The sequence below is a fragment of the Melanotaenia boesemani genome, chromosome 5, assembly GCF_017639745.1.
Source record: "Melanotaenia boesemani isolate fMelBoe1 chromosome 5, fMelBoe1.pri, whole genome shotgun sequence".
NCBI classification, from domain to species: Eukaryota; Metazoa; Chordata; class Actinopteri; order Atheriniformes; family Melanotaeniidae; genus Melanotaenia; species Melanotaenia boesemani.
In genome coordinates, this window is record NC_055686.1 from 7,296,963 (window position 1) to 7,323,727 (window position 26,765).

Sequence of the window (26,765 nt, forward strand, 5' to 3'; positions counted from 1 at the left end):
TTTTCAGGCCAAGGACTCATAAGTGGATGCAGAGATGGAGCAGATACCATCATGCAGCTGGCTTGCATGTGTACTGTAAGCTTGTGTATGAGTGTTACGCTTGTTTAGCTAAAAAGTCTAATAAGATCTGTAGGTTTGGTGACCCAGACATTGTCACTGTGCAGCAGCTCTGAGAGCTTCTAGAGAAGTAAACACTTCCAGACAGATGAGTAATTCCACCACCATGACAACATTGTTCCACTATCAAACCTCAGAGTGGGTCTTCTTCTCCCACAGCAACACAGAGATTAAAGAGACACATCTGCACTCTTCTTGAATATAATGACACCTTCCACCTTCTGGTGGAGGACATGTCTCTTGGGCTTGGTGAGTTCTTTAGTCAACATATTTAATATGAAGAAACTGAAGAGGGTCTAGTGTCTAGACCAGTAATGGGGAACCAGACCCAGCCAGCATGTAACAGTCTAGTGGTGGGTCCTCCTCTTCGTGTGCAGGAGGTGTGGGAGGACAGGTCTAGGTTAGTCTCCTACTGGGAATGAACTGGTGTCCAGCTTGAGAGAGTTCCTGAATGTTGCTGAAGATCTTTTTTACTGAAAGATAAAATTTTCTGCCTCCATTTATCCATTGACTAAAATATGTTGGATTCATGTTAATATGTATTAAAATTTGAGGGGAAAATATATAAAAAAAAGTATTTAACACTAAATGTCTGATCAACCGAAAGCTTCAGGACCCCTGTAGTACCTCTAGACCTCCTGCTGAAGACCTCTGGTTTAATGCATGAGATGTCTTAAAATAACCACTAGGTGGCAGTAAAACTCCATTTCTTGTTCTCTTTGCTCACAGAGATGATGTCACTGTTTGCTGTTTGGTCAAATAACAGAAACCAACATGGAAATATTTTTGTTTAGTTTTACATAACTGTTCCTAAAAAGGTGGATAAAAACAAAGATGATAAAATATTAAAAATATTCATCATCTAATGACTAGTGAAGAAAATTGATGTATTTCGTTGACGCTTTCTCCTCTTTTTACTTTGTATTATGAGTTGATTTGTACAGAACTTTGGTTCTGGCTTTTTTGTAAATATGTGCAAATAAACTAGATTTTATTTACTTAAACGTCACGTTACTTTGCTTGGTATGTATATATATATATATATAGATATATATATATGTGTGTGTGTGTGTGTGTGTGTGTGTGTGTGTTTTGTTTCTTTTTTTTTGGCATGAAGGAGTGTAATAATGGGCAGCGTTGGCATGCTCTCCTCTGACATCACCAGGTTAGGATCCTTCATAGGCTTGAGTCCCCATGATAATTTCTTACACTAGTCTCTACTGTAAAAAAAAAAATAGAATTAACCAAACCTATGTATATATCTCTAGGGTTTACAGAGAATGGTCTGAAGAAGAGAAAATATCCAGTGAGCAGCAGTTGTCTGGAAGAGAATATCTTGTTGAATTCAGAGGTCAGAAGAGAATGGACAGACTGGTTGGAGATGATAGAAAGACAACAGGAAGTCAAATCAGCACCGGTTCCAACCAAGGTCTGTAGAATAGCATCTCTGAACTAGGGCTGCAATGACAATAGTCAACAATAAAAATAGTCGACAACTAATTTACCCGTCGACTATTGTCAGCCAAGAAGAAAAACAAACAAAAAAAAAACTACAGTGAGACATCATGTTCTTCTCTATCTCCTGAGAGTTGCACATGCACAATAAACTCCGCCAGGGGAAAATGACTGTTCAGACTACGGAATATAATGGCGCAGACAATGTCAACAGTCTGAAATAACTTCATGTTAAACTTAGAAAATAAATGAAATACATGTGAGATTTGTAAAGAGGACCTTGCGTACAACGGAAGTACGTCTGCAAAGCTCGAACAGGAGGCAGGTTGAACTAACATAACAACCTCATGCAAGATTTCAAAGCTGAAAGTGAAATAAGAGCCATTTATTAATTATGACATACATAATCCGATTGGTCGACTAGTCGTTTTAATAGTCGGTGACTAATCAATCATCAGAATAGTCATTAGTTGCAGCCCTACTCGGAACACACAACACATCCATCCTTGAAACCGACGGGCTACAGCAGCAGAAGACCACACCGGTGCCTCCTGTAGGCTAAGAACAGGAAACTGAGGCTACAATTCACGCAGACTCACCAACACTGGACAATAGAAGATGGAGAAACGTTGCTGGTCTGATGAGATGGGGTCTCAATCCAATAGAGCAGCTTTGTGATGTGATGGAACGAGAGATTCTCATCATGGATGCAGCCGATAAATCTGCAGCAACTGTGTGATGCTGTCATGTCAATATGGAGCAAAACCTCTGAGAAATGTTTCCAACACGATGTTCAATCTGTCACAACAAGAATTAAAGCAGTTCTGGAGGAAAAAAGCGGTCCGACCCAGGACTAGAAGGTGGCTGATGAGAGTAATCTTAAACATTTTACTGTTTTTAATCACTTGAATGTGAATCAAAATGAATGAGCCATCACAGTGAAAAGTGATGAACTCGTTCTCAAGAACTGCTGTCTGTCTGTAACAATACGGACACCTGCCTTGGAAAAAAAAAAAAAAAAAACACAGTCCATCTAAAAACATCCTTTGGATTACTTGACATCAAACATCAGTCCCTGTTTTACTGAATCAACTTAGAAGCTTTTGGAGCTATCAAGGAGTAATATAAAAGCAGACGCACACTGTAAATTTGCAGGATTATGTTATTTTTAGTCACTGCTGCTTTAAGAATGACTGTCCAGTTTGCACCCAACAGCAAGATTGTAATGAGGACTGTAACTAGTTTGTATGTGGATCAGCAATCACTTCTGGATGTCGGATCAGGACAGCAATTATATATATTCAGGTGAGTTGAGATGAAATGAGAGAATGTCCAGTTCCAGGATTTAACTTTGAACTTGTCCTTTTTTTTAAACATGAACATCATGATTAGAGTGGTTGATTAGGATTGTGTGTGTTTGTGTGTGGTTTTCTACAAAAGAGAATAAAAAAAATACAAATTATGAGTACAGGTCTATAATTACATTTCCTATGGTAAATGCAGCTAAAAGTGCCCACACGGGAATAAACATGTGACTAAAGGCCCGCCATAGGACTAAGACCCGATTACAATTAGCTATGAAATGTGCAACCTAAATGCACATAAAATAATAAAGCTACCATTAATTCACTCAGCATAATGTATACCTCACACAAGGCATTTCAGATAGAAAATATGAGCCACAGACATGAATTGCTTCAAATGGAGGCCTACAGGCTGCATTCAAACAAGTCTAAATGGTTAGCAGTTAGCTTCCCAAAATACTCTGAGAAGAGCTTAAAAACAGCCATTACCCTTGACAAAACTTAGCAGGAATAGAGCATTTGGGGCTTATACAAAGCAAGAGTAAAGCACAAGTAATATTACTCACTTTTAATGGACGCACACTATTACTGAGACTGATTAAATGATGGCGGTGTCATGCCAAAACCTCTCTGAGCCACGTTGCGTGCAGATTATGCGTTTGTGCATTTGGGTGGCTGCCTAGTGGCGGAACATAGGAACTACATGCAAACACAATAATCTTAAGATATAGTATAAAGGAGGGCTTAACAAATAAACAGCACAGTGCTTTGTACAAAGATCAAAAACATGTCTGGATGAGATAATAATCAGAAATGTACAATAGTTAGAAATGGTTTCATGTACAAAACTGTTTTAAAAAAACAGCTTCAGTACTCACATAGTCTGAAAGAGAGACTTTTAATGGCATGAAGTCTTTCTGCCAACTGTTAGAGCATCAAACTGAAGCAGCTCATGTACAATGTGGACGATCACTTCCTCTTCCTGCGCAGTTTTTCTGATGGTAGAGGAGATTTGGTTTCAGACTATATATATATATATATATATATATATATAGTCTGAAACCAAATCTCCTTAGAAAATGGATACTTATCCCCTTTTGAATTGTCATTTGTGAAAAAATAAATCTCAAATTCAAATACATCTTTTAGATAACCAAAATAAGCTTCCAGCATTTTGCTTAAAGTTTTGTATTCCTACAAGTAGTTTTGACTTCTAATTTGTGTATATTTGTGTATTCTTTATAAAATAAATTATTCCGTTATCACAAGAAAATGGTGTCATCAGATCATGGGAGCCCAGCCGCTACCAGCTTCTGTAAACTACAGTTTGGTATGTCATCTGAGATTTCAAATCCTCTCTCTCATGAACTGGAATAACATGCAAAACAGGCTAAAAAAGTGCCTGTACCTTGAGAGAGAGGGGTGATGGGTGAGACTGTGGGTGACTCCATGCCTCTGAAGTATTCTGTTTAAACAGAGGTGTGAGTTAACATCCAGATCAAATTACCGGTATGCTTTAATGGGAAGTTAATTAAACAAACGGTGAAGGGTATTCATTGCACTGCTGCAGATGTTCATGAGGAGATAATTGAAAAGCTAATCCAAGTTTCCAGATTTCCCAGATTTCTATAGAACATAGGACTGCCAGGGGCGTTCCCTCATGCTAAAACACTATACCATGTAATAATATAATAAGAACTCTGTTTTAAGTTTTTATTGGACAGAGACACAGAAAAAAAATTACCTCAAAGTGAAAAATGTTTGCTTTAGCAAAGCTGCCATTTTTTTTTAATATTTGAACTTGTCAGTGTTAGTTTCATACCTTTAACGTCCATACAGGCGTAAATATGTAAATATTTACAGATTTAAAAGTAAAAAAAAAGACAAAGAGACAAAAGACAAAGAACTGTGATTACTGTGGTGTGGAAAGTCCATGGAGCAGCTCATTAAACGGCCAATGATTTACAGACCTCAGTCAGACGGTGAGGCGACTGGATCCATTGACAGGTATGTAGTATTTGTCTTTCTTGTAATGTAAAATAAATCTACCAGGAATAACAAGGTTTAAAGTCCAAGCCGTGTCACTAAAATTCACTTTGATTCAACATTTAAACAGGAAAGATGATGATTTTCAACCAAACGATTTCTAAGAGGAGTCTTTATTGTCATTATGGGAGAGAAACTGAAACTAAAAACCATCTTACATAGAATAATAGAATAATAATAGAACAATAGAATAGAATATTAGATCTTTATTTGTCATTGCAACAAGTGCAACAAAATTACAAAATCCTGCAAGTGCAGCTCATGATCTTTTGAGCTGTGTTTATGACCCTTTGAAGTGACGTCCTCTCAGCCACCCTGCAGCTGGTGTACCACACACACAAGCAGCTGGTGTACCACACACACACGCAGCTGTTGTACCACACACACAAGCAGCTGGTGTACCACACAAGTATGCAGCTGGTGTTCCACACAAGTATGCAGCTGGTGTACCACACACGCATGCAGCTGGTGTACCACACACTCATGCAGCTGTTGTACCACACACACAAGCAGCTGGTGTACCACACACGCATGCAGCTGGTGTACCACACACACATGCAGCTGGTGTACCACACACGCATGCAGCTGGTGTACCACACACGCATGCAGCTGGTGTACCACACACACATGCAGTACACCAAGATGCTCTCCGTAGTGGATCTGTAGAAGAAAACCAGCAGCTTCTGGGTGATGTTATCCTTCCTGAGCGTCCTCAGGAAGTGCAGTCTCTGCTGGGCCTTCTTCAGTAGCTCACAGGTGTTCACAGTCCAGGTCAGGTGCTCCTCGAAATGGAATCCCAAAAAACGGAAGTCCTCCACCCTCTCCACACACTCCCCACTGATGAAATGTGGTGGAATGTCAGTTTTTTTCCTCCTAAAGTCTATGATTAGCTCCTTGGTCTTTGACATATTTATGAGCAGGTTGTTCTCTCTACATCACCCACTCAGCTGCTCAGTAGTCATTGAGGCTGGAGATGTGCTGCTTCTTAGGCAGGGGGACAATGATGAAGGACTAGGCAGGGCGGGACAATGGACTGAGACAGGGACTGGTTGAAGATCTTAGTAAAAACTCCAGCCCGCTGGTCAGCACAGTCCCTCAGCACCTGTCCAGGGACACCATCAGGTCCGATAGCCTTCCATGGATTGACGCGCGCCTCACGCAACATATTTAGCAACAGAGGTGTAAAATATTACTGTTCATGGAAGAGTTGACATAGCAAAGCATGCATAGTGTAATTTATGTTAACTGGTGATGATTACAAGACTGGATAAAATCCAAACTTGTGATTAGTTGACTGAGAAAACCAAGGAAAAGACAAGACAGACTGTATCATAAATGTTATGGTTATAAACTGATGGCCTTTATGTTTAAAGCCTGTTTGAATTTTTTTTTTTTTTTTTTTAACCAACGTTTGACTCATTTCATTTTCAGAGCTCCGTGATGCATCACCAGAGAAATGAACTGTCCTTTTCTTCTCATCTAAAATCTCTGGGCGGGATTTTTTTCCTTCTCCTACAAACCCAAGTTTGTACAGGTGAATTATAATCAAATAAAATGTCAGTGTAGGTCATAAAAGTGTGTTTTTATTACTATACTTATTGCTGCTCTACAGACATGAGTACTAAAGTACAACACCACCTTTCTAGATAAAGTTCATGGTGTAAAAATATAAAACCTTACCTTTCTATTGTAACACAGAAACTACTATATTCTAACATTTTATTTAGTAATATTAACCCAGAGTTGTGATTTCCAGGTCAGCCGGTAGTAGCAACTATTGGTGATGATGTGATCCTGCCATGTCTCCTGGAGCCTGCAGAAGATGTCTCTGGCTTTACGCTGGTGTGGTCCAGACCTGATCTGGACCCCAGATTTGTTCATGTGCAGCGCAGTGGTCAGGAACTTGTGGACAAAAAGCATAAACTGTTTGAGGGAAGAACTTCGATGTTTATTGATGAGCAGAAACACGGAAACGTTTCCCTGAAACTCTCCAAAGTGAGAATATCCGATGAGGGAACGTACAAATGTTTTATTCCCGAGCTGAGTAAGCAGTCGTTTGTCCAACTAATTGTTGGTAAGTTCACATTTAATATACATGTTTAAAATTAATTAAGCAGAATTAAACTAAATTCCTAAACATTTCTTTGTTAGCATCAGATGTCGCCTCCTCACCTGTTATCAGTGTAGCTGGAATCGACAGAGACAGCAGAGGACTGGTGTTCCTGTGCGAGTCTGCAGGCTGGTATCCGAAACCCGAGGTGTTCTGGCTGGACGGCGAGGGAAACCTGCTCTCTGGATCTACAGAGATAAACCAAGGTCCTGATGGTCTGTACACCGTCACCAGCACAGTGACTGTGGAGAAGAGAAGCAACTTCACCTGCAGAGTCACACAGGAAAATATCAACCGTCCCAGAGAGAGACACGTACATGTTCCAGGTCCAAGTCATTTTCACTACAATAAGTACAAATAAGTAAAACTGTATTCCACTGAAATAACATAATTCTGTTTTGTATGTTTTCAGATGACTTCTTCAGGGTCTCAACCAGTTCAGCTGTTCCCATCATCACTGGTTTGGCCGTCACTTTGGCTGTTTGCCTCCTGTTTGTTTTAGCAGGAGGCGTTTTTATGTGGAGACGGAGACAAAATATCACCAGTATGTCACATATATGTCTCCATGTTGTCTAAATGTCCCGTTAAGTCAAGACCTTCAAAAGAAATTATCCAAATAAATTTAGTTTAGTCTCAACATCCAATTTTAAATCTAATTTCAGGCTTATATTTATAAATCTTTAATGCAGTGGAAATTTTAATTTTGACTGATTTAATTGTGCCCAGAAGGCAATGAAGCAGTAAGAAAGAACCAGACTGAGATGGCAAAATGTGTCCAAGAGGAAGAAAATCTCATTAATAATCCGTCTGACTCAAAGGAGGAGACATTCAGCTCGGTAAAAAGCTTTGATCTGACTTCAAAATGATATGAACAGACTGAGAATCACCACTGATTCTACATTTCTTTCTCTGTCTGACATTTGAGGTGAAGAAAGAGCTGCAGAGGACCAAAGATGAGCTGGAGAAGAAGTCAGCAATGATCACAGACCTTCAGACAAAAGTATCCACACCGTCTCTAACAGTACAGCCGTCTGAGCAAACGGGTTTATGTTTGTTAAAAACCTGACAAAAGGCACATTTTTAAACATTTGGGCCAAAGGAATAGTGTTAAATTGTATTAAACATTGAATGTTAACTGTTTAATGCCATGAAGAAATGATGCTTAATATTGGGAAAACATGAGGAAACACAGAGGACCTGCGAATCAATAAAAGGGTGTTTTTACCAGACACAAAGTTAAACTAAGCTTTAAAATATGTTTAAACAAGTCTGTCCTACAAACAAGTCTGTTTATTTATGGATTTTTTTTTCATAAACAGTAAGGCAGCATTTTCTTCTGTCATTTATTTATTCCAGATGAGCATATATTTTACTTATATTTGAAATAAAATTAGAATTTAATATTATGCAACTGTTATAAACCAATGTTTCGTTATATCTTGAAAAACCTCTGATATTTTAAGATGTTTGATGAAAAAGATTACATAAATTATAATTTGATGGTAGAAACATGTCTGTAAAAAGATATGCCAGGTCAAACGTCTGCAACTCTGCTTCATTCTTCTTCTAATGGCACCTGAGAGACTCTACCTTAGTTACTCATCGCACCAATATTACTGACATGTTACCAATTAGCTTAATTATTTGCATCATGTTCCTCCAGCTGTGTGATCCAAGCCGCAACTTCCAGCGGTGAAATGTGAAGCCATGCGGAAATTCAAAAAGTTGCAGTTCACCGCTCATCCACTAGGGGCTGGCTCCAAAACAGAGTCAATCCCCATAGACTCCGGTGTTAAAAAGGCCAACTTCACAGCAGAAATAAACATGTTTAAAGCCTGGTACAAAAATCCATTTTAGGATTAATAGGTCAAGTTAACCTTCATGACAACTGTAAGAGGGGTGAATTTTTTTCTAACTCATCCGTTTGGATGTTATTTAATTTTTCAAAATTTAGCATAATGAGGGCCATGGCTTTTTGATCATTCACCCCCACCCTCACAGCACCCTTCTCAGCTCCGCCACTTTGTCCATTTTTGTATTTTCCGGGACTGACAGAAAACGAGCTTCACTTTTGCTGTTCGGTTTTGGAAGACAAGTTTAACAGTGAAGCAGTTATTGATAATCATCTTTCTTTCTGTCTGACAGCTGCAAACATCTGAGATGATAAAAGAAGAGCTGCAGAGGGCCCAAGATGAGCTGGAGAAGAAGTCAGCAATGATCACAGACCGTCAGACAAAAGTATCCACACCGTCTCTAACAGTACAGCCGTCTGAGCAAACGGGTTTATGTTTGTTAAAAACCTGACAAAAGGCACATTTTAAACATTTGGGCCAAAGGAGCTGAAAAAGCAGTGTTATATTGTATTAAACATGAAATGTTAACTGTTTAATGCCATGGAGAAACTATGCTTAATTATGGGGGAAAAAGAAAAAGCTTATACTGAATCCTTAAAAGTTTTTGTGAAGGCAAACTTTTTTGAAAAAGATTCAAATGAAAGCTTGACTGACTGATGTGGTGGGATTGTTCACATTGTTTACATAAGAGACTGAATCCTCCTTCAATTCAGAATAAAAATTAAATCCTCTTCAAAATGACCTTGTAAACATCTAATTCCAAATGAAAATGGCCATTCCAGCTTAATCCGAGATCTGATTTAAAATCCAAATTGAAAAATTGCTCGATCATGTAATAGTTTATTCCACTTTAAATTAATTCCAGTCATTCTGAACTTGCCCGTTCCCTTGTCCTGTTGCGATGACGGTACGGTACTCCGTCTCCCTTCTCCTCAGCTGACCAGAGTGAAGTAGCACGCTGGTGTCAAGCTGCTTCTTTAAAACCAGAAGACCAGCTGGTCCAGAGTTTCCTCCAAAATCTACCTGCTTTCTAAACCCTGCATAAGAGAGGCAAGGATTCCCAACGAGCAATGTCTTGTTTAAGATTTGCCAACAAAGGATAATAGTTTGCCCTATAGAGGTCCTTAAAATTGCATGGGTAACACGGGGGGGGCGACCCGGATCGTGACCAAGGACGGGACTGCAGGGGTCCTCTGGTAGACCAAACCAGTTATGAAATAAATTTAGGGCCAAATTTAAATATTTCTAAAGTCTTGAAAAGATAATCCCACTCCACCCAGTCAAATGCTTTTTCAGCATCAAGGGAGAGTATCACTACATCGTCTTTGTGGCCGGGCGGAGTGGGGGCATACAACACACTAAACAGTCGTCTAATATTAAAAAAAAAAAAAGACTGGCGATTTTTCACAAACCCCGTCTGGTCAAGTGAAACAATAGTGGGGACCACTCTTTCAAGGCGCCTTGCTAAGACCTTTGCGAAAATCTTTGCATCCATGTAAAGAAGCGACACAGGCTGGTATGAGCTACAATTTAGAGGGGTTTTATCCTTTTTAAGTAATAAAGAGATAATAGCTTGACGCATAGATAATGGAAGTGACAAGGTAACAGAAGACTCATTGAAAACTGACAATAATAAGGGGGAGAGCAGGTCTGAAAATTTCTTAAAAAATCCAGCTGAAAAGCTATCCTGCCTTGGGGACTTGCCACTTTGCATGTCTCTAATTGCCAAAGCTATCTCAGTTAAAAAATGTCTTTTTCCAATTCATTGGCCAGATCTGAACTTACAGAGGGAACATTTATATCTTCAAAGAAGGACTCAAAATCAGATAGGTTAGAAGATGAGTCTGGAGAGTGCAGTGATTGGTAGAACTGGCTAAAACATAAGTTAATTTTTTTATTGTCTGAACATTTAATACCATGATCATTGTTTATTGCTGGAATAGTTTGAGTAGCTGATCTTTGGCGTAGCTGATGTGTGAGAAGACGCCCTGCCCTCTCACCATGTTCATAGCACCCATGCCTTGACTTAGAGATCAGGTATTCGGCTTGTTGGGTAGACAGAGTATTAAATTCAGTTTGAAGTGACATATCTGGCGAAGGAGAATGACTATATTCCCTGTCCACAAGCAATATCTCTTCTGTCAACGATCTTAGCCGTTCAGTGCTTCTCTTTTTCTTATTAGCACAATATGAGATTATCTGACCCCTTAGGTAGGCCTTTAAGGACTCACAGACAGTAGCAAATGGCATCCCTGGGGTTTGATTAACATCAAGGAAGAATTTAATTTCTGCTGATGTAAAGCTAACAAAATTCTCTTTCAAAATTCTGAAAGAAGTAAAGCGTTAAATCGCCAAGGGCGGTATACTAATTGTGAATCCGGAATATACAATTTCATACTGGGTGGCCCCTGATCTGAAAAGACTATGGCACCATAGCCACACTCCCTCACCAAGTGCAAAATTCTATTGTCAATGAAAAAATAGTCAATTTGGGAAAACGTCTTATGAACAGAGGAGAAGAATGAATATGCCCTCGAAGCAGGGTTGCGAAAGCGCCACACATCAGCCACACCATACGTTTCCAAGAATGATTTGATCGACTGAGCCGACTTAGTAAGGGTTACTTTTCCAGCTGCCCTCCAATCTAAAGATGAGAGCACACAATTAGTATCTCCACCAATTATGAGGCTGTGCGTTGACATATCTGGTATATTTGAAAATAATGTGTTAAAAAAGGCATAATCATCCCAGTTTGGTGCATAAACCGAGACTAAGACAACCGGAAGTGTGTACAGTTTCCCTACCACGAGAACATAGCGCCCAGAAGAATCTGTATGTAGACTGGAAGCTGTGAATTGTATGTGTTTGCCAATCATGATGGCTACTCCTCTTGATCTAGAGTGATAATTTGATTGAAACACCTGACCAGACCATCTTTTACTCAGACATAAACTATCCATTGAGCAGACGTGGGTCTCCTGTAAAAAGGCAATGTCCGTTTTAAGCTGTTTTAAATGTGTTGTAATTTTCCTAATTTTTAAGGGACTATTGAGAGATTTCACATTCCAACTTACACAGTTAACTGGATAACCAGAAGAATACCTAGTATCTTTTTTGTTAGCCATGTTAAAACCGTGTAAAATGATATACACGAACCAAAGACATCACACATTTGATCCTGACAATAGATAACCTAATGGTAAACAAATCTGATATAGTCCCACTCCTTCTCCTACCAGAACCAGGAGAAAACAACACCTCAAAACAAATAATCCACACATTATAGTGCTTGTATTGAGGAACATAACACTAGCTGCTAGCCGCTAGGGCTCCCGACTAGCCCCAGATGTAATTAGAAAAGAAATATCCAGATAAAAAGGTGATACAGTAGTATTCTCAACCCTCCAAAATTAGTTGGTTGTAAACATCAAGTGGTCTACTAGTATCCCCAAGAAACCGCTTTCTGTATGTAAAAAAGAGTACATATTTCGGGATATAAAATGTGTCAATACAACCTGAAGAATATGCAGACCAAGGGAAACCAGTTCCACAGTCATTCTCCATCATCTGCCACCATGATAATATTCTCCCTCACATAAGCCATGGCCTTGTTGGGATCCACAAATTCTTTATCTTCCTCTCCGTGGGAGATACGAAGTCGTGCCGGAAAAAGTAATCCATAGCAAACATCCTGCCAGTTTCGAAGTAGCCTCCTCATGTCTGTGAAAGCTGCCCAGGCCTTGGCCACGCTTGCAGTGTAGTCAGGGAGGATTGAGATAGGTGCATCATTGAAGCGAAGCAGGCCACAGGTGCACAATCTCCACACAGTCTTGATAATAATGTAACTTAGCGACAATTACTCGTGGTTTACCACCTGGTTTCTTTTGCCCTGGTGTGCGATGTGAGTGATCAATCATTGGCTTTTTCCCGAGCTGTAGCACCTGTGCTAGCATCTTAGCCACTGCCATGGTTGAGCTGGACTCCGGTGTCTCGGGAACACCGAGAATTCTCACGTTGCACCTCCTCATCCGATCCTCCATGTCCTCACATTTCCTTTTTAGCTCCTTTAGCTCTGTTTTTAGCTCGTTCACTGTACTCTGTAGGGCGACAACCTCATCTGACCAAGTAGATAAACTGCCCTCGATATTGTTGACACTCACTTTGACTTGGTCTAACTCTGAGCGAAGCGCCGCAGTGCTGTTTATTATTTCAGATTTCACCGCTAGCAAATCACTCTTAAGAAAATCAAAGTCTTCTGCAAGGGCATCCTTCAGCTCTGACTTAATCACCGCTGAAATATCAGACTTTAGTGCAAGAAGTATTTCAGACTCCATGCCAGACTCGTCTGTTTTGCTGGGATTCGGTGAGGGTGGAGCCATGTTGCTCGTGGGCTTGGAAGCACTCTGGTTCGAGGAGGCACTAGGCCTAGCGCCCGCAGGTCAGGTATATTTGTATTTTCTGAGATTTGTGGCCATTGTCGTACTTTTTGGAGTCAATGCAGCAAGAGGGTCCAATAATTAAACTTCTAGAGTTGAGTTTGAAGGAATACTTTTGAGAAAAAACACTAAATAAGGTAAACAGGCCGCACCCCCACCAAACACGTCCTACTGCTTTGCCGCCATCTTCAGTTCCCCCGTTCTACCCTCACTTTTAAATTGTAATAAATACTTAATTATTTCCACACCTTGTTGGAGAAACATGAATGTGCCAGGTCCTCCTGGTTTTCCAGAGTAAGTAGTCACAGTAGTATTACAGTAATATAATCAGAAAGTTCTAAATCCATTTCCATTTATCATCTCACCCTGAAAACTGTTTTCCGTCTTCATAAAACTGTTCCTCATCTTGTTTAATCTCTTTTCCATCATCTCATCACTCACAGGGATCACATCAGGGAAAGGAGGAAATAGAAAAGGAGGTGGAGTCTGCAAAGAAGGAGGTTTGTCTGTTGTTTATTATCATCACCCCAGTAACAGACATGTATCCACACACACACACACACACACACACACACAGCTAACACACTAAACCTGCCCTCGTTAAACTCAGGCTGGAGGCATCTAATCAGCATTGTAGTCACACTCCACTCTTTGAGTTCCAGATGTCATCCTGATGATACTGCCTCCTGGTGGTTGGCGTGTTTTACTTCCCAGCATTCCCTCGAGCACATTAGTTTTATTCCATAGCGTCATATTGTACAGCATGGTTATCTTGGTTGATTGACAGTTTGTTCCTCTCTGGTTGTTCATGGATACCACGTCACTGATAGAGAGAATACAAGCGAGGTTAAACACTGAACATGATCTTTACTTAGTGGAGCATGGAGCGCTTCCTTTTATTGTTGATGTTAAAAGACAAGATATGGAAGTTTCTCTCTTAATCTTCTCTCCTTATAGTTAGAGGAACTATTTTCTGCAAACAAGAATCTCAAAGCGGAGAAGCAGCAGTTGGAAAATGAGCTGGTTAACATGAAAACAGAGGTTAGTTTTTTCTCTTCTGTCCATTTTAAATCCATGAAAATTGACACAGTTGCACTTTTAGTTTGGTTTATTGTTCTTCTCTCTCAGATGATGCAGCTCCAGCAGCAGAAGAAAGAAAAAGAGGAATCTGAGAGAAATCTGAAGGACCAGAACGAGAAGGTTTGTCTATTAATGCAAATTATTTATACATTTATTTTTTTCTTTTTTAACATTGAAGTATATTTACAGAATGCATGTTTACCTGGTAACTGCTGGTACACTGCAGCTTCTGCTGCTGGTTCAAACATGAATGAATAAAGAAAATAAGAGAAGCAACCAGACGAGGGCTTCATCAGAACATGTGATAGATTGTTTAGTTTAACGAAGAAACTAAAAGAAAACATCTTAACAAAGAGTTCAGTCATTAAAGAAAAACCCAACATGTTCTGATTCAGACGTTCACCAACCTGAAGACCAGCTGGTCCAGAGTTTCCTCCAAAATCTACCTGCTTCCTAAACCCTGCAGAACGTTTATCTGTGGGATTTATAGTCATTGACTGGAATAACATCTCTTCATCTCTCCTGCTTCCAGTTGGAGGAGCAGCTCAGGGAGGAGAAGAAGAAGAGAGAGAAATCTGAGAAAGACCTGAAAGACCTGCAGAATGAAAACCACCAGGTTTGTTTTCTTATCAAATTATTTTCTGTTTTTCTCTCTAAATACATCAAAGTTCTGCTGAAACCAAACTGATACAGAAACCCAGAAAACAAGCAGACAAGACTCCATTATTGATTATTGATTCAATCCAGCTTTTTTTGTAAAGCACCAACTAACAACATCCTCCTCTCATGACTCAAACTAACTACAGTCATCCAGTCAGCGTTCATACAAGCTAGTTCATCATTAATAGCTGAGCTCGGGGAATCAGTGCCTGTCAGAGGTTCTGATTCCTCCTGCAGTGTGAGATCTGTTAGACTGAACACCTGAAGGATCAATTTATCCTAAATTCAATGAGGAAACCAATATTTCTCATCTTCTGTAAAAACAACTGAACAACACTGCTGCAAAACTGCTCATGTGGTCTCTCAGGTCCTTGGTTCTCATCATTAAATCCACCTCATAGGTGAAACTAGCGCCCCTACAGGCAGCAGGAGATATTTCACATCTTACTTTGAATAGTATTTTTAAGCAAGTTTTTACTCAAACAAGCCAGAAAATGACAGATTTCAGTCATGAGATTCCAGTTGAAAACAAGATTATAACAGCAGTTTTTACTCTTTTGTGTTTTTTTCTTTCAGTTTTACTTGATGTTTACACATTACAATGGGTTTGTAGGGATATTCTCTATTTTACTAAATATTAGGTATTAGGATGATAAAACAAATGTGGTTTAACTTTATAAAAATGATGACATAAATTTTTAAATATTGAATTAACGGAAACATTTTAATAGTTTTGTTTGTTTTTTGTCATTCAGTCAGAAACTTATTTGTCCACTTAAATTTACTCATGAAACTTCACTTTTGCTCTTTAGAAACCTACGGGTGACGTCAGTGAGGCTTCATCCATCTTGATATACAGTCTATGGTGTTATCTTTGTACCATTTACTTTTCCAGCCTTTTTCTGATGCCGCTATAAATACATTTTTAAGTCTTTTACTTTCAACATTTGAAATGCATTTTATGGTCTATCACGAATAATTACACATTTTACATACTGTCCTACTTTTTGGAAGACAAGTTTAACAGTGAAGCAGTTATTAATAATCATCTTTCTTTCTGTCTGACAGCTGCAAACATCTGAGACGATAAAAGAAGAGCTGCAGAAGGCCCAAGATGAGCTGATGAAGAAATCCGGAATCATCGTCCACCTTCACAAACTAGTACTCACATCCTGTCAACATAAGAACACACAATGTTTCCCCCACAGTTCTCAAAGGAAATGGTTACATAAACCACAGATGTGTTGAATTTTTAAACCTTACGGGCTATAAAAGATCAGCATGGTGTTGCTATGGAAACAACATGCAAAGAAAAAAAAATGCTTATTATACTGAAAAAAAAAAAAACTTATACTGAACCCTTCAAAGAGAATTTAACTGCTTTTGTGAAGCCAAAGGTTTTTAAAAAAAGATTCAAATCAAAGCTTGACTGACTGATGTAGTGGGATTGTTCACATTGTTTACATGAGAGACTGAATTATCCTTCAATTCAGAATAAAAATTAAATCCTCTTTAAAATGACCTTGTAATTCCACATGAAAATGGTCATTCCGGCTTAAACTGAGATCTGAAGAAAGTGGGTGGTTTATTCTGATTAAAAATCCAAATTGAAAAATGACGTCAAAATCAAAGTGAAAATGATTCTTATCGTGTGTTCTTCCATGTTGTAGTTGAAACAATAGAAGAAGGAAGTGGAGTTTGTTTTCATCTGGTAGAAGTAAATACGTCACATCTGCCCCCTTCCCAAACCCCAGACCTAAAGTGGAATTAAATAAAGGCAGTTAAACATGTTTTCCATGTAAACCTCAATTCCGAATTACTATTTCCATGTAAAAACGAAGGAGAATGTTTTAATTCTGAATTATTTAATTTTGAATAATTAATTCTGAATTAAAAGACATCATGTAACTGTAGCCAATGTCACAGCACTTTTTTTTCCACATGTTGCAATGTTTCAGCCTTATTCCAGAACAGAATAAATTCATTTTATTCCACAAAATTCTGCTCCCAAAATCTCATGACAAAATGAAAAAGTTTTTTCAAATGTTTGCAAATTTATGAACAAAAATATAAGGAATATCATGTATTCATTACCTTTGGTTAAACATGGAGCTCACCCTGTCAAATTTGTAGTAAGAGGAGAAACTTCCAGAGGGAGAAAAATCTCTGCAGCAACCCACCAATCACGCCTGTTTAATAGAGTGTCCAGATGGAAGCCAGCACATGGCAGCCCACCTGGAGTCTGCTAAAAGGCACCTGAAGGACTCTTCAACCATGAGAAACAAAATTCTCTGGTCTGATGAGACAAAGATTGAACTATGTGGCGTGAATGTTGGGTGTCATGTTTGGAGGAAACCAAGCCAATACCAACCTTACAGTGAAGCACAGTGGTGGAAGCATCATGGTGTGGGATGTTTTTCAGCAGCAGGAGCTAGGAGAATAGTCAGGATAAATGAAAAGATGAATGCAGAAACGTACAGACATTCTGAATAAAAACCTGCAGAGCGCTCTTGACCTCAGATTGGGGTGACAGTTCATCTTTCAGCAGGACGATGTCCTGAAGTAAAGGAGTAGCTTCAGGATGGCTCCGTTAATGTCCTTGAGTGGTCCTGCTGGAGCCCAGAGTTGAATCTGATTGAACATCTCTGGAGAGATCTGATAATGGCTGCGCACCAACGCTTCCCACCTAACCTGACGTAGCTTGAGAGGTGCTGCAAAACTGCCCACAGATACATGTGCCAAGTTTGTGGCTTCATATTCAAAAAGACTTGAGGCTGTATTTGCTGTCAAAGGTGCATCAACAAAGTATTGTGCAATGTGATAGCTTAGTATTTTACTTTTAATAAATTTGCAAACATTTTAAATAAAATCTTAGTGCAAGCTCTCATTACGAGTTATTTTGTGTAGACTTCTGGGAAATAAAATTAATTTATTTCATTTTGAAAAAAGACTGTTTTATAACACAATATGGAAAAAAAGAAGCGTTGTGAATACTTTCTGTAAAAAAAATAAGTTATTTGTGTAAAGTAAACATGCATCCCAGTCCATGTGGTCTTATACATACTTTGTTATTATCAGTAAATCCAGCTCATAGGTGAAACTAGCGCCCCTACAGGCAGCAGGAGATATTTCACATCTTACTTTGAATATTATTTTTAAGCAAGTTTTTACTCGAACAAGCCAAAAAATGACAGATTTCATGTTTTCATGAGATTCCAGTTGAAAACAAGAGTATAACAGCAGTTTTTACTCTTTTGTGCTTTATTAATTAAGTTTTTCTTTCAGTTTTACTTGATGTTTACACATTACAATGGGTTTGTAGGGTTATTCACTATTTTACTAAATATGAGGATGATAAAACGAATGTGGTTTAACTTTATAAAAATGATGACATTAATTTTTAAATATTAAAGTAATGGAAATATTTTAATAGTTTTTTTTTGTGTGTGTGTAATTTAGTCAGAAACTTATTTGTCCACTTAAATTTACTCATGAAAAAAAAAAACAGATTAGAATAATAATAGAAATTCCTGTAAGTGTTTGTGTTCTACCGTCACTTTTAAATTGTAATAAATACTGAATTATTTCCACACCTAGTTGGAGAAACATGTTGGTGCCAGGTCCTCCTGGTTTTCCAGAGTAAGTAGTCGCAGTATTATTACAGTAATATATATCCATTTCCATTTATCATCTACATCCTGAAAAGTGTTTACTGTCTTCATAAAACTGTTCCTCATCTTGTTTAATCTCTTTTCCATCATCTCATCGCTCACAGAGATCAAAGAAGCAGCAGAGACATGAGGAAATAGAAAAGGAGGTGGAGTCTTCAAAGAAAGAGGTTTGTCTGTTGTTTATTATCATCACCCCAGTAACAGACATGTATCCTCAGACACACACACACACACACACACACACACACACAGACACACACACACACACGGCTAACACACTAAACCAGCACTGTAGTCACACTCCACTCTTTGACCTCCTGTTAATGAGAAGCTAACTTCCTGGATACACAGCTTTGTTATCCAGACCCTGCAGGAATTTACACTGTTGATCATATTTGTATTTTCCCTCTGGATTTTCTCTGCTGGCTCAGACTGAAACAACCCCGTTAAAAGTTCCAGCCAGAGTTCCAGATGTCATCCTGATGTTACTGCCTCCTGGTGGTTGGCGTGTTTTACTTCCCAGCATTCCCTCCAGCACATTAGTTTTATTCCATAGCGTCATATTGTACAGCATGGTTATCTTGGTTGATTGACAGTTTGTTCCTCTCTGGTTGTTCATGGATACCACGTCACTGATAGAGAGAATACAAGTGAGGTTAAACACTGAACATGATCTACTTAGTGGAGCATGGAGTGCTTCCTTTTATTGTTGATGTTAAAAGACAAGATATGGAAGTTTCTCTCTTAATCTTCTCTCCTTATAGTTAGAGGAACTATTTTCTGCAAACAAGAATCTCAAAGCGGAGAAGCAGCAGCTGGAAGATGAGCTGGTTAACATAAAAACAGAGGTTAGTTTTTTCTCTTCTGTCCATTTTAAATCCATGAAAAGCTACAGATGATAAAATTGACACAGTTCCACTTTTAGTTTGGTTTATTATTCTTCTCTCTCAGATGATGCAGCTCCAGCAGGAGAAGAAAGAAAAAGAGGAATCTGAGAGAAATCTGAAGAACTAGAACGAGAAGGTTTGTCTATTAATGTAAATTATTTATACATTTATTTTTTTCTTTTTTAATATTTACAGGACGCATGTTTACCTGGTAACTGCTGGTACACTGCAGCTTCTCCTGCTGGTTCAAACAAAATAAGAGAAGCAACCAGACGAGGAAAACAGTAGAAACATCTGAACAAAGAGTTCATTCATTAAAGGGAAACCCAGCATGTTCTGATTTAGACGTTCTTACATATATATATATATATATATATATAGTATAGAGAATGCATCTTGCTATTTTCTGAAAGAAAAATAAAAACAAATGTAATTTATATCCTGCATCCTACTGATTCCATATATAATATTTAATCTTCTATAAACCTATAAACTTTACTTGATTTCTAATCCACATTTATTTGGTTTAAATGACTTAAACAGCTGCACACAATGATGTTCTACAGGCTCAAATAACATTCAATATGCTAAAATCTACATAAATCCTATTTAATTTACAAAGAACTTTTAATACAAGAGTAGAACAAAGGGCTTTACACACTCTCTCTTACATACATAAACACACACACCTGTCTCTTAACTGAATATTAAAAGAAAAAATATTAACAGAAAAAAAATACAAACAGTCTGGTATGAGTAAAGTATATAAAGTTTTATTACAGAAGTATAGAATACAGAATTACTTGCAAGTTGAGAGTTGTCGTCCGACTCAGAGAAGTCAGCAGAGAACTCTGACTTGCTGCATCAAAGAAAAACAGTTTTATTCAACCCAACTCTAGCTGAAGGCCAACCACAGAAACTGATAAAGCGAGTGGGGAGAGACTGGATGGCACCACTGTCTTCCAGTTCCCAGAAAGGATTCACACACAAACAGGCTGGTATTTCTAAACAACTGTTTCTATCTAGCAGGTGTAACCACCAGCCACATTTCCAAGGCCTGGAAGAGTTTGGTCAGCCTGACCTGATACAAGCCTGCACCATGACCCAGCAGAAAGGCAATAACTTCAATGTTCTGTAAAAGGAAAACACACGTTATGAAAATGTAACGTAATAAAGGAAAAGTATATAATGTAATGTAATAAATGAATAATTGTAATAAATGGATAAAGAACAATGATTGTACGTGTTTATTATAAGAGTAAATATGAGTGATTATCATATGCAGTAAAATTACTTCCACACAGGTCCTCACATGTTGGGAAATATTCACGTTATGATGAGGTTCATCTCTGTATGTTAAACATGTATATTTGCTTTGGTCTTATAAAGCATTGTGATGACCTGAGGAAAGGAAATTGAGACATATTTACTCTGACCTGCTTTATTTTCATCAGATTAAGATGTTTCACCACAGCCTCCTCTCCTCCTTCCTCTGTTGGTGATCAGCTGATCGGCTTTTCTGCCCCTGCATCGTCTCTCTTGTTATATATATATATATATATATAGTCTGAAACCAAATCTCCTTAGAAAATGGATACTTATCCCCTTTTGAATTGGCATTTATGAAAAAATAAATCTCAAATTCAAATACATCTTTTAGATAACCAAAATAAGCTTCCAGCATTTTGCTTAAAGTTTTGTATTCCTACAAGTAGTTTTGACTTCTAATTTGTGTATATTTGTGTATTATTATAGATAAGTTATTCCGTTATCACAAGAAAATGGTGTCATCAGATCATGGGAGCCCAGCAGCTACCAGCTTCTGTAAAATTCAGTTTGGTATGTCATCTGAGATTTCAAATCCTCTCTCTCATGAACTGGAATAACATGCAAAACAAGCTAAAAAAGTGCCTGTACCTTGAGAGAGGGGGGTGGTGGGTGAGGTTGTGGGTGACTCCATGCCTCTGAAGTATTCTGTTTAAACAGAGGTGTGAATTAATGTAGGAGAAAGTAGCTGCAGAGGGTAACATCCAGATCAATATTTTTTTTTTTTTTTTTTTTTTTTTTTTTAACTTGTCCTGGCCAGCATCATAGCAGCAAAATGATAATCTGGTTGCTGTATCGTGCAGAACAAATTTGCTCTGCCAAGGGGAGGCCTATGGGTAAGGCTCCTCTTGATAATGTGATTAATTTATTTATTTATTTACTTTGAATCACGGAATCTATGTAATCTTGCTGGACCTGACCGGAGGGGACAGAAAAAGATGGAAAATAGCAAAAAAAGAGCAAGAGGGAAAGAAGAAAGGAGACAAAAAGATCACAGACAGAAGGAAAACGACCCTTCAATCCACACCATCACCAGACAACAAACTGTTACACCTGTACATGAACACACCAGAAAATTGCCTACAACTTTTACAAAAGCAGAAACACACACACAGAAAAAAAACAAAAAAAAAAAAAACAAACAAAAACAAAAAAAAAAAAAAAACAGGGCTGCCAGTCATTAAGAGTTTTTAAATAATAACCAAATCAAATCAAAAAGACATAACAGCGACCAGATACTAACTCACAGGAAAAATACAAATTTTTTTTTTTTTTCTTTTTTTCCTCCCCTTTCTTTTTTTAATAATTATCGCTTAATATTAAAGACCCACTAGACAACTCAGTGACTGTGTCAGCATGCAGAGCATGAGAAACAAGGAGTGATCAGTGATGAAGAGTGGTGAGTGAGATCATGCAAATGCGACCTCGCCTCCACGGAGGCCAGAGGCAGACCAGGGCCTGGGCCGGGCCATCAGCAGCAGACCCGGAGCACCAGCCCATGCCACCCCACCACAAAGACAACTCCAGCCCCACCCGAAGGGCGGCAGAGGAGAGCCCCAGCAAGAGCCCCCCACGGTCCCGGGACACAGGCCCCAGTGGGCCAAGATCAGCAGCCGCCGGCCCCGCCAGGGACCGGCCCACCCAGTGCAGCCCAAGCGAAGGGCCCAGGGCCCCAGGAGCCCAGAGGCGGCCGCCCCACCCCCCAAAGGCAGAGGGCCCGCAACATGCCCAGGAGGACCAGGCCCCCCCAGACAGCCACCCGGCGTAGGCCAGCACACACCCCGATGTTCCAGCCGCACACCCCGGGAACCAGGGTGCTATCGGCCCCCTCCCCCCACTCCCCATCTACTTCAACCTGCATCCCATATAACCCCACACTCACACCCTCCCCCGTGCCGCACCCACAATCGCTCACCACCACACAATCACGCCACACCCAACCCTCCCACCATGCCCCATGGGGGACACCCCAGGCGGACCAGCGGACAGCGGGCCCCAACCCCCATAGAGCCAGCAGCCCACCAGCGCAGCCATCCCGGGACCAGGTCCCGGGGCAACCCCCCCCAAACATACCGCCCCAATCACACAAACATCCACAGTATAGACACATACACAACATACAAGCATCCCTGTCTCACACCCCAGCACCTCCCCCTATAATCCCCCGAATCCCATTCAGCCCTCCTTCAAACCCCCTACACCCCCCCTGCCCCCGGGCCATACCCTGGGTCCCACGGTGTCAACCAGACACCAGGGCATGCACCAACCCACACCATGGCAGCACATCCGGGCAGGCCCAGACCCCAGGCACATACGGAGCCCACCACCCCGGAGGGAGGAGGACCACCCCCAGGCACCAGAGCCCAGGACCCCCGCCCAGCCCGCCCCAGAATAGCCGGGCCACCCGGCTCAGGACCAACGCCCACCAACCCAGGCACCACCAGTGGCCTCACCCCCCGCCACGAGGCGACTCCAACCGCTGGCCCCCACAGCCCCCGACGGGGACAGACTCAGAGCCACCCCCACCGCAGAGCAGCCCCTGTCCCGCATCACGGGCAACCACAAAGAACCCGCAACCACCAGTCACTCCCGGCCATTTCTCAAACCCCCATAGCAACGAGGTCACAGTCCTCCACCTACACTAAGTGATGGAACTAAGCACAGGGGACCAGAAGGAATGAGATTCAGCCGAATAGTTCTTTAAGGAGGCAGACATTGTCTCATTACTGATGTGGTCAACTAAGAGATTCCTAAACTGCTGAATACACAGATTATTTTTGTTTTTCCAGTTCACAAGGATAGTTTTCTTTGCGATGCATAATGCTGTGCGTATCATGTGTGCAGAGTTAATTGCCATATTAATGTCACCCAAGTCACCTAGTAGACATAGTGCGGGGATTGTAGGAATATTACATTTAAACCATGTTGACATGTCCACACATACCTGAAGCCAGAACCTGCGGACAGGTGTGCAGGACCACAAGGCATGGAGGTAGTTAACTGGTGTGTTTTCATTGCAGTGTGTGCAGATGTTTGATTGTGACAGACCCATCCTGAACATCCTTTGTCCTGTATAATGAGTTCTATGCAGAATTTTGAATTGTATTAGTTGCATATTTGAATTTTTAGTCATTTTAAAGGTGTTTAAACATATTTGTGACCATTTATCTTTATTAAAGTTACTGGATAAGTCACCCTCCCATTTTGAAGTTGGAAGACAGATTGAGTCTTCTAGTTTAGATAATAGTCTATATGTTTTTGATAATAGCTTTGGGGCATTGAGATTCATGAATTCTGCCACCCTAATAGGTAGCTGTAAGTTTAATTGATTAATGGTATATTTTTTACATATAATAGATTTAAGCTGGCGATATTCTAAAAATGTTTTGCTACTGATTCCATATTGTGAAGTGAGAATATTAAATGATAAGAAGTTTCCATTTTCTATTATATGTTCTAACTGTTTTATTCCTTTATTTTTCCATTGAGTAAAATTGATAAGCTTTTTGTTTTGCAGGATGTCAGGGTTGTTCCAGAGGGGTGTAAACTTACATGGAAAAAGTGAGGATTTGGTTATTTTTAGAAAATCCCACCAAGCCACTAAAGAGGAACAGATATTGATGCTTTTAAAACACTTATGTGTTTTGATGGTTGAGCTGATGAATGGCAGATCAGAGATAAACACATCCTCACACAATGCTTGCTCTACATCTAACCATGTTTCATCCAGACTGCTAGGTTTAAGCCATTTGGAGATATACTGCATCTTGTTAGCTAAGAAAACATGATTAAAGTCGGGTAGCTCCAATCCGCCTCTATCTTTAGTCTGTTGTAAAGTTTTTAGACTGATACATGATGGCTTATTTTTCCATAAAAATTTAGATATATGTGAGTCCAGTGACTTAAACCAACTGGAGGATGGTTTAGTGGGTATCATTGAAAACAGGTAGTTTACTTTAGATAGAACCATCATTTTAACTGTGGCAACCCTCCCCATGAGTGATATGGGTAAGCGCCTCCACCGTGAGAGATCATCCAGATCAAATTAACGGTATGCTTTAATGGGAAGTTAATTAAACAAACGGTGAAGGGTATTCATTGCACTGCTGCAGAGGTCCATGAGGAGATAACTGAAAAGCTAATCCAAGTTTCCAGATTTCCCAGATTTCTATAGAACAGGAGTGTTCCTTCATGCTAAAACACTATACCATGTAATAATATAATAAGAACTCTGTTTTAAGTTTTTATTGGACAGGGACACAGAAAAACATTTACCTCAAAGGGAAAAATGTTTGCTTTAGCAAAGCTGCCATTTTTTTTTATATTTGAACTTGTCAGTGTTAGTTTCATTCCTTTAACGTCCATACAAGCTTAAATATGTAAATATTTACAGATTTAAATGTAAAAAAAGAGACAAAGAACTGTGATTACTGTGGTGTGGAAAGTCCATGGAGCAGCTCATTAAACGGCCAATGATTTACAGACCTCAGTCAGACGGTGAGGCGACTGGATCGATTGACAGGTATGTGGTATTTGTCTTTCTTGTAATGTAAAATAAATCTACCAGGAATAACAATGTTTAAAGACCAAGCCGTGTCACTAAAATTCACTTTGATTCAACATTTAAACAGGAAAGATGATGATTTTCAACCAAACGATTTCTAAGAGGAGTCTTTATTGTCATTACGGGAGAGAAACTGAAACTAAAAACCATCTTACATAGAATAATAATAGAACAATAGAATAGAAAAATAGATCTTTATTTGTCATTGCAACTAGCGCAACAACATTACAAAGCCCTGCAAGTGCAGCTCATGATATTTTGAGCTGTGTTTATGACCCTTTGAAGTGACGTCCTCTCAGCCACCGTGCAGCTGGTGTACCACACACACACGCAGCTGGTGTACCACACACACACGCAGCTGGTGTACCACACACTCATGCAGCTGGTGTACCACACACGCATGCAGCTGGTGTACCACACACACATGCAGTACACCAAGATGCTCTCCGTAGTGGATCTGTAGAAGAAAACCAGCAGCTTCTGGGTGATGTTATTCTTCCTGAGCGTCCTCAGGAAGTGCAGTCTCTGCAGGGCCTTCTTCAGTAGCTCACAGGTGTTCACAGTCCAGGTTAGGTCCTCCTCGAAATGGAATCCCAAAAAGCAGAAGTCCTCCACCCTCTCCACACACTCCCCACTGATGAAATGTGGTGGAATGCCAATTTTTTTCCTCCTAAAGTTTATGATTAGCTCCTTGGTCTTTGATATTTTTATGAGCAGGTTGTTCTCTCTACATCACCCACTCAGCTGCTCAGTAGTCATTGAGGCTGGAGATGTGTTGCTTCTTAGGCAGGGGGACAATGATGAAGGACTAGGCAGGGTGGGACAATGGACTGAGACAGGGACTGGTTGAAGATCTTAGTAAAAACTCCAGCCCGCTGGTCAGCACAGTCCCTCAGCACCTGTCCTGGGACACCATCAGGTCCGATAGCCTTCCATGGGTTGACAAGCGCCTCAAGCAACATATTTAGCAACAGAGATGTAAAATATTACTGTTCGTGGAAGAGTTAACATAGCAAAGCATGCATAGTGTAATTTATGTTAACTGGTGATGATTACAAGACTGGATTAAATCCAAACTTGTGATTAGTTGACTGAGAAAACCAAGGAAAAGACAAGACAGACTGTATCATAAATGTTATGGTTATAAACTGATGGCCTTTATGTTTAAAGCCTGTTTGAATTTTTTTTTTTTTTTTTTTTAACCAACGTTTGACTCATTTCATTTTCAGAGCTCCGTGATGCATCACCAGAGAAAT

At 39.7% G+C, this 26,765-nt stretch overlaps 2 protein-coding genes across 2 annotated transcripts in view; both read left to right on the forward strand.

The window, feature by feature from the left end:
• The first annotated feature begins 6,339 nt into the window (after nucleotides 1-6,339).
• On the forward strand, nucleotides 6,340-9,336 carry LOC121640318 (butyrophilin subfamily 1 member A1-like). The gene is made up of 7 exons (XM_041986028.1): nucleotides 6,340-6,456; nucleotides 6,679-6,996; nucleotides 7,074-7,358; nucleotides 7,445-7,576; nucleotides 7,759-7,868; nucleotides 7,958-8,032; nucleotides 9,178-9,336. The coding sequence occupies exons 1-7, from the start codon at nucleotides 6,363-6,365 to the stop codon at nucleotides 9,334-9,336; spliced, it is 1,173 nt and encodes a 390-aa protein (XP_041841962.1). The 5' UTR covers nucleotides 6,340-6,362.
• Nucleotides 9,337-13,599: 4,263 nt separating this feature from the next.
• The window catches only part of LOC121640319 (DNA ligase 1-like), a 43,185-nt gene continuing 30,019 nt past the window's right edge, over nucleotides 13,600-26,765 (forward strand). Inside the window, exons 1-3 of the mRNA XM_041986029.1 lie at nucleotides 13,600-13,615; nucleotides 13,777-13,821; nucleotides 14,934-15,017. The gene's annotated coding sequence lies outside the window, so the exon portion shown is untranslated. The remainder of the gene's footprint in view (nucleotides 13,616-13,776; nucleotides 13,822-14,933; nucleotides 15,018-26,765) is intronic.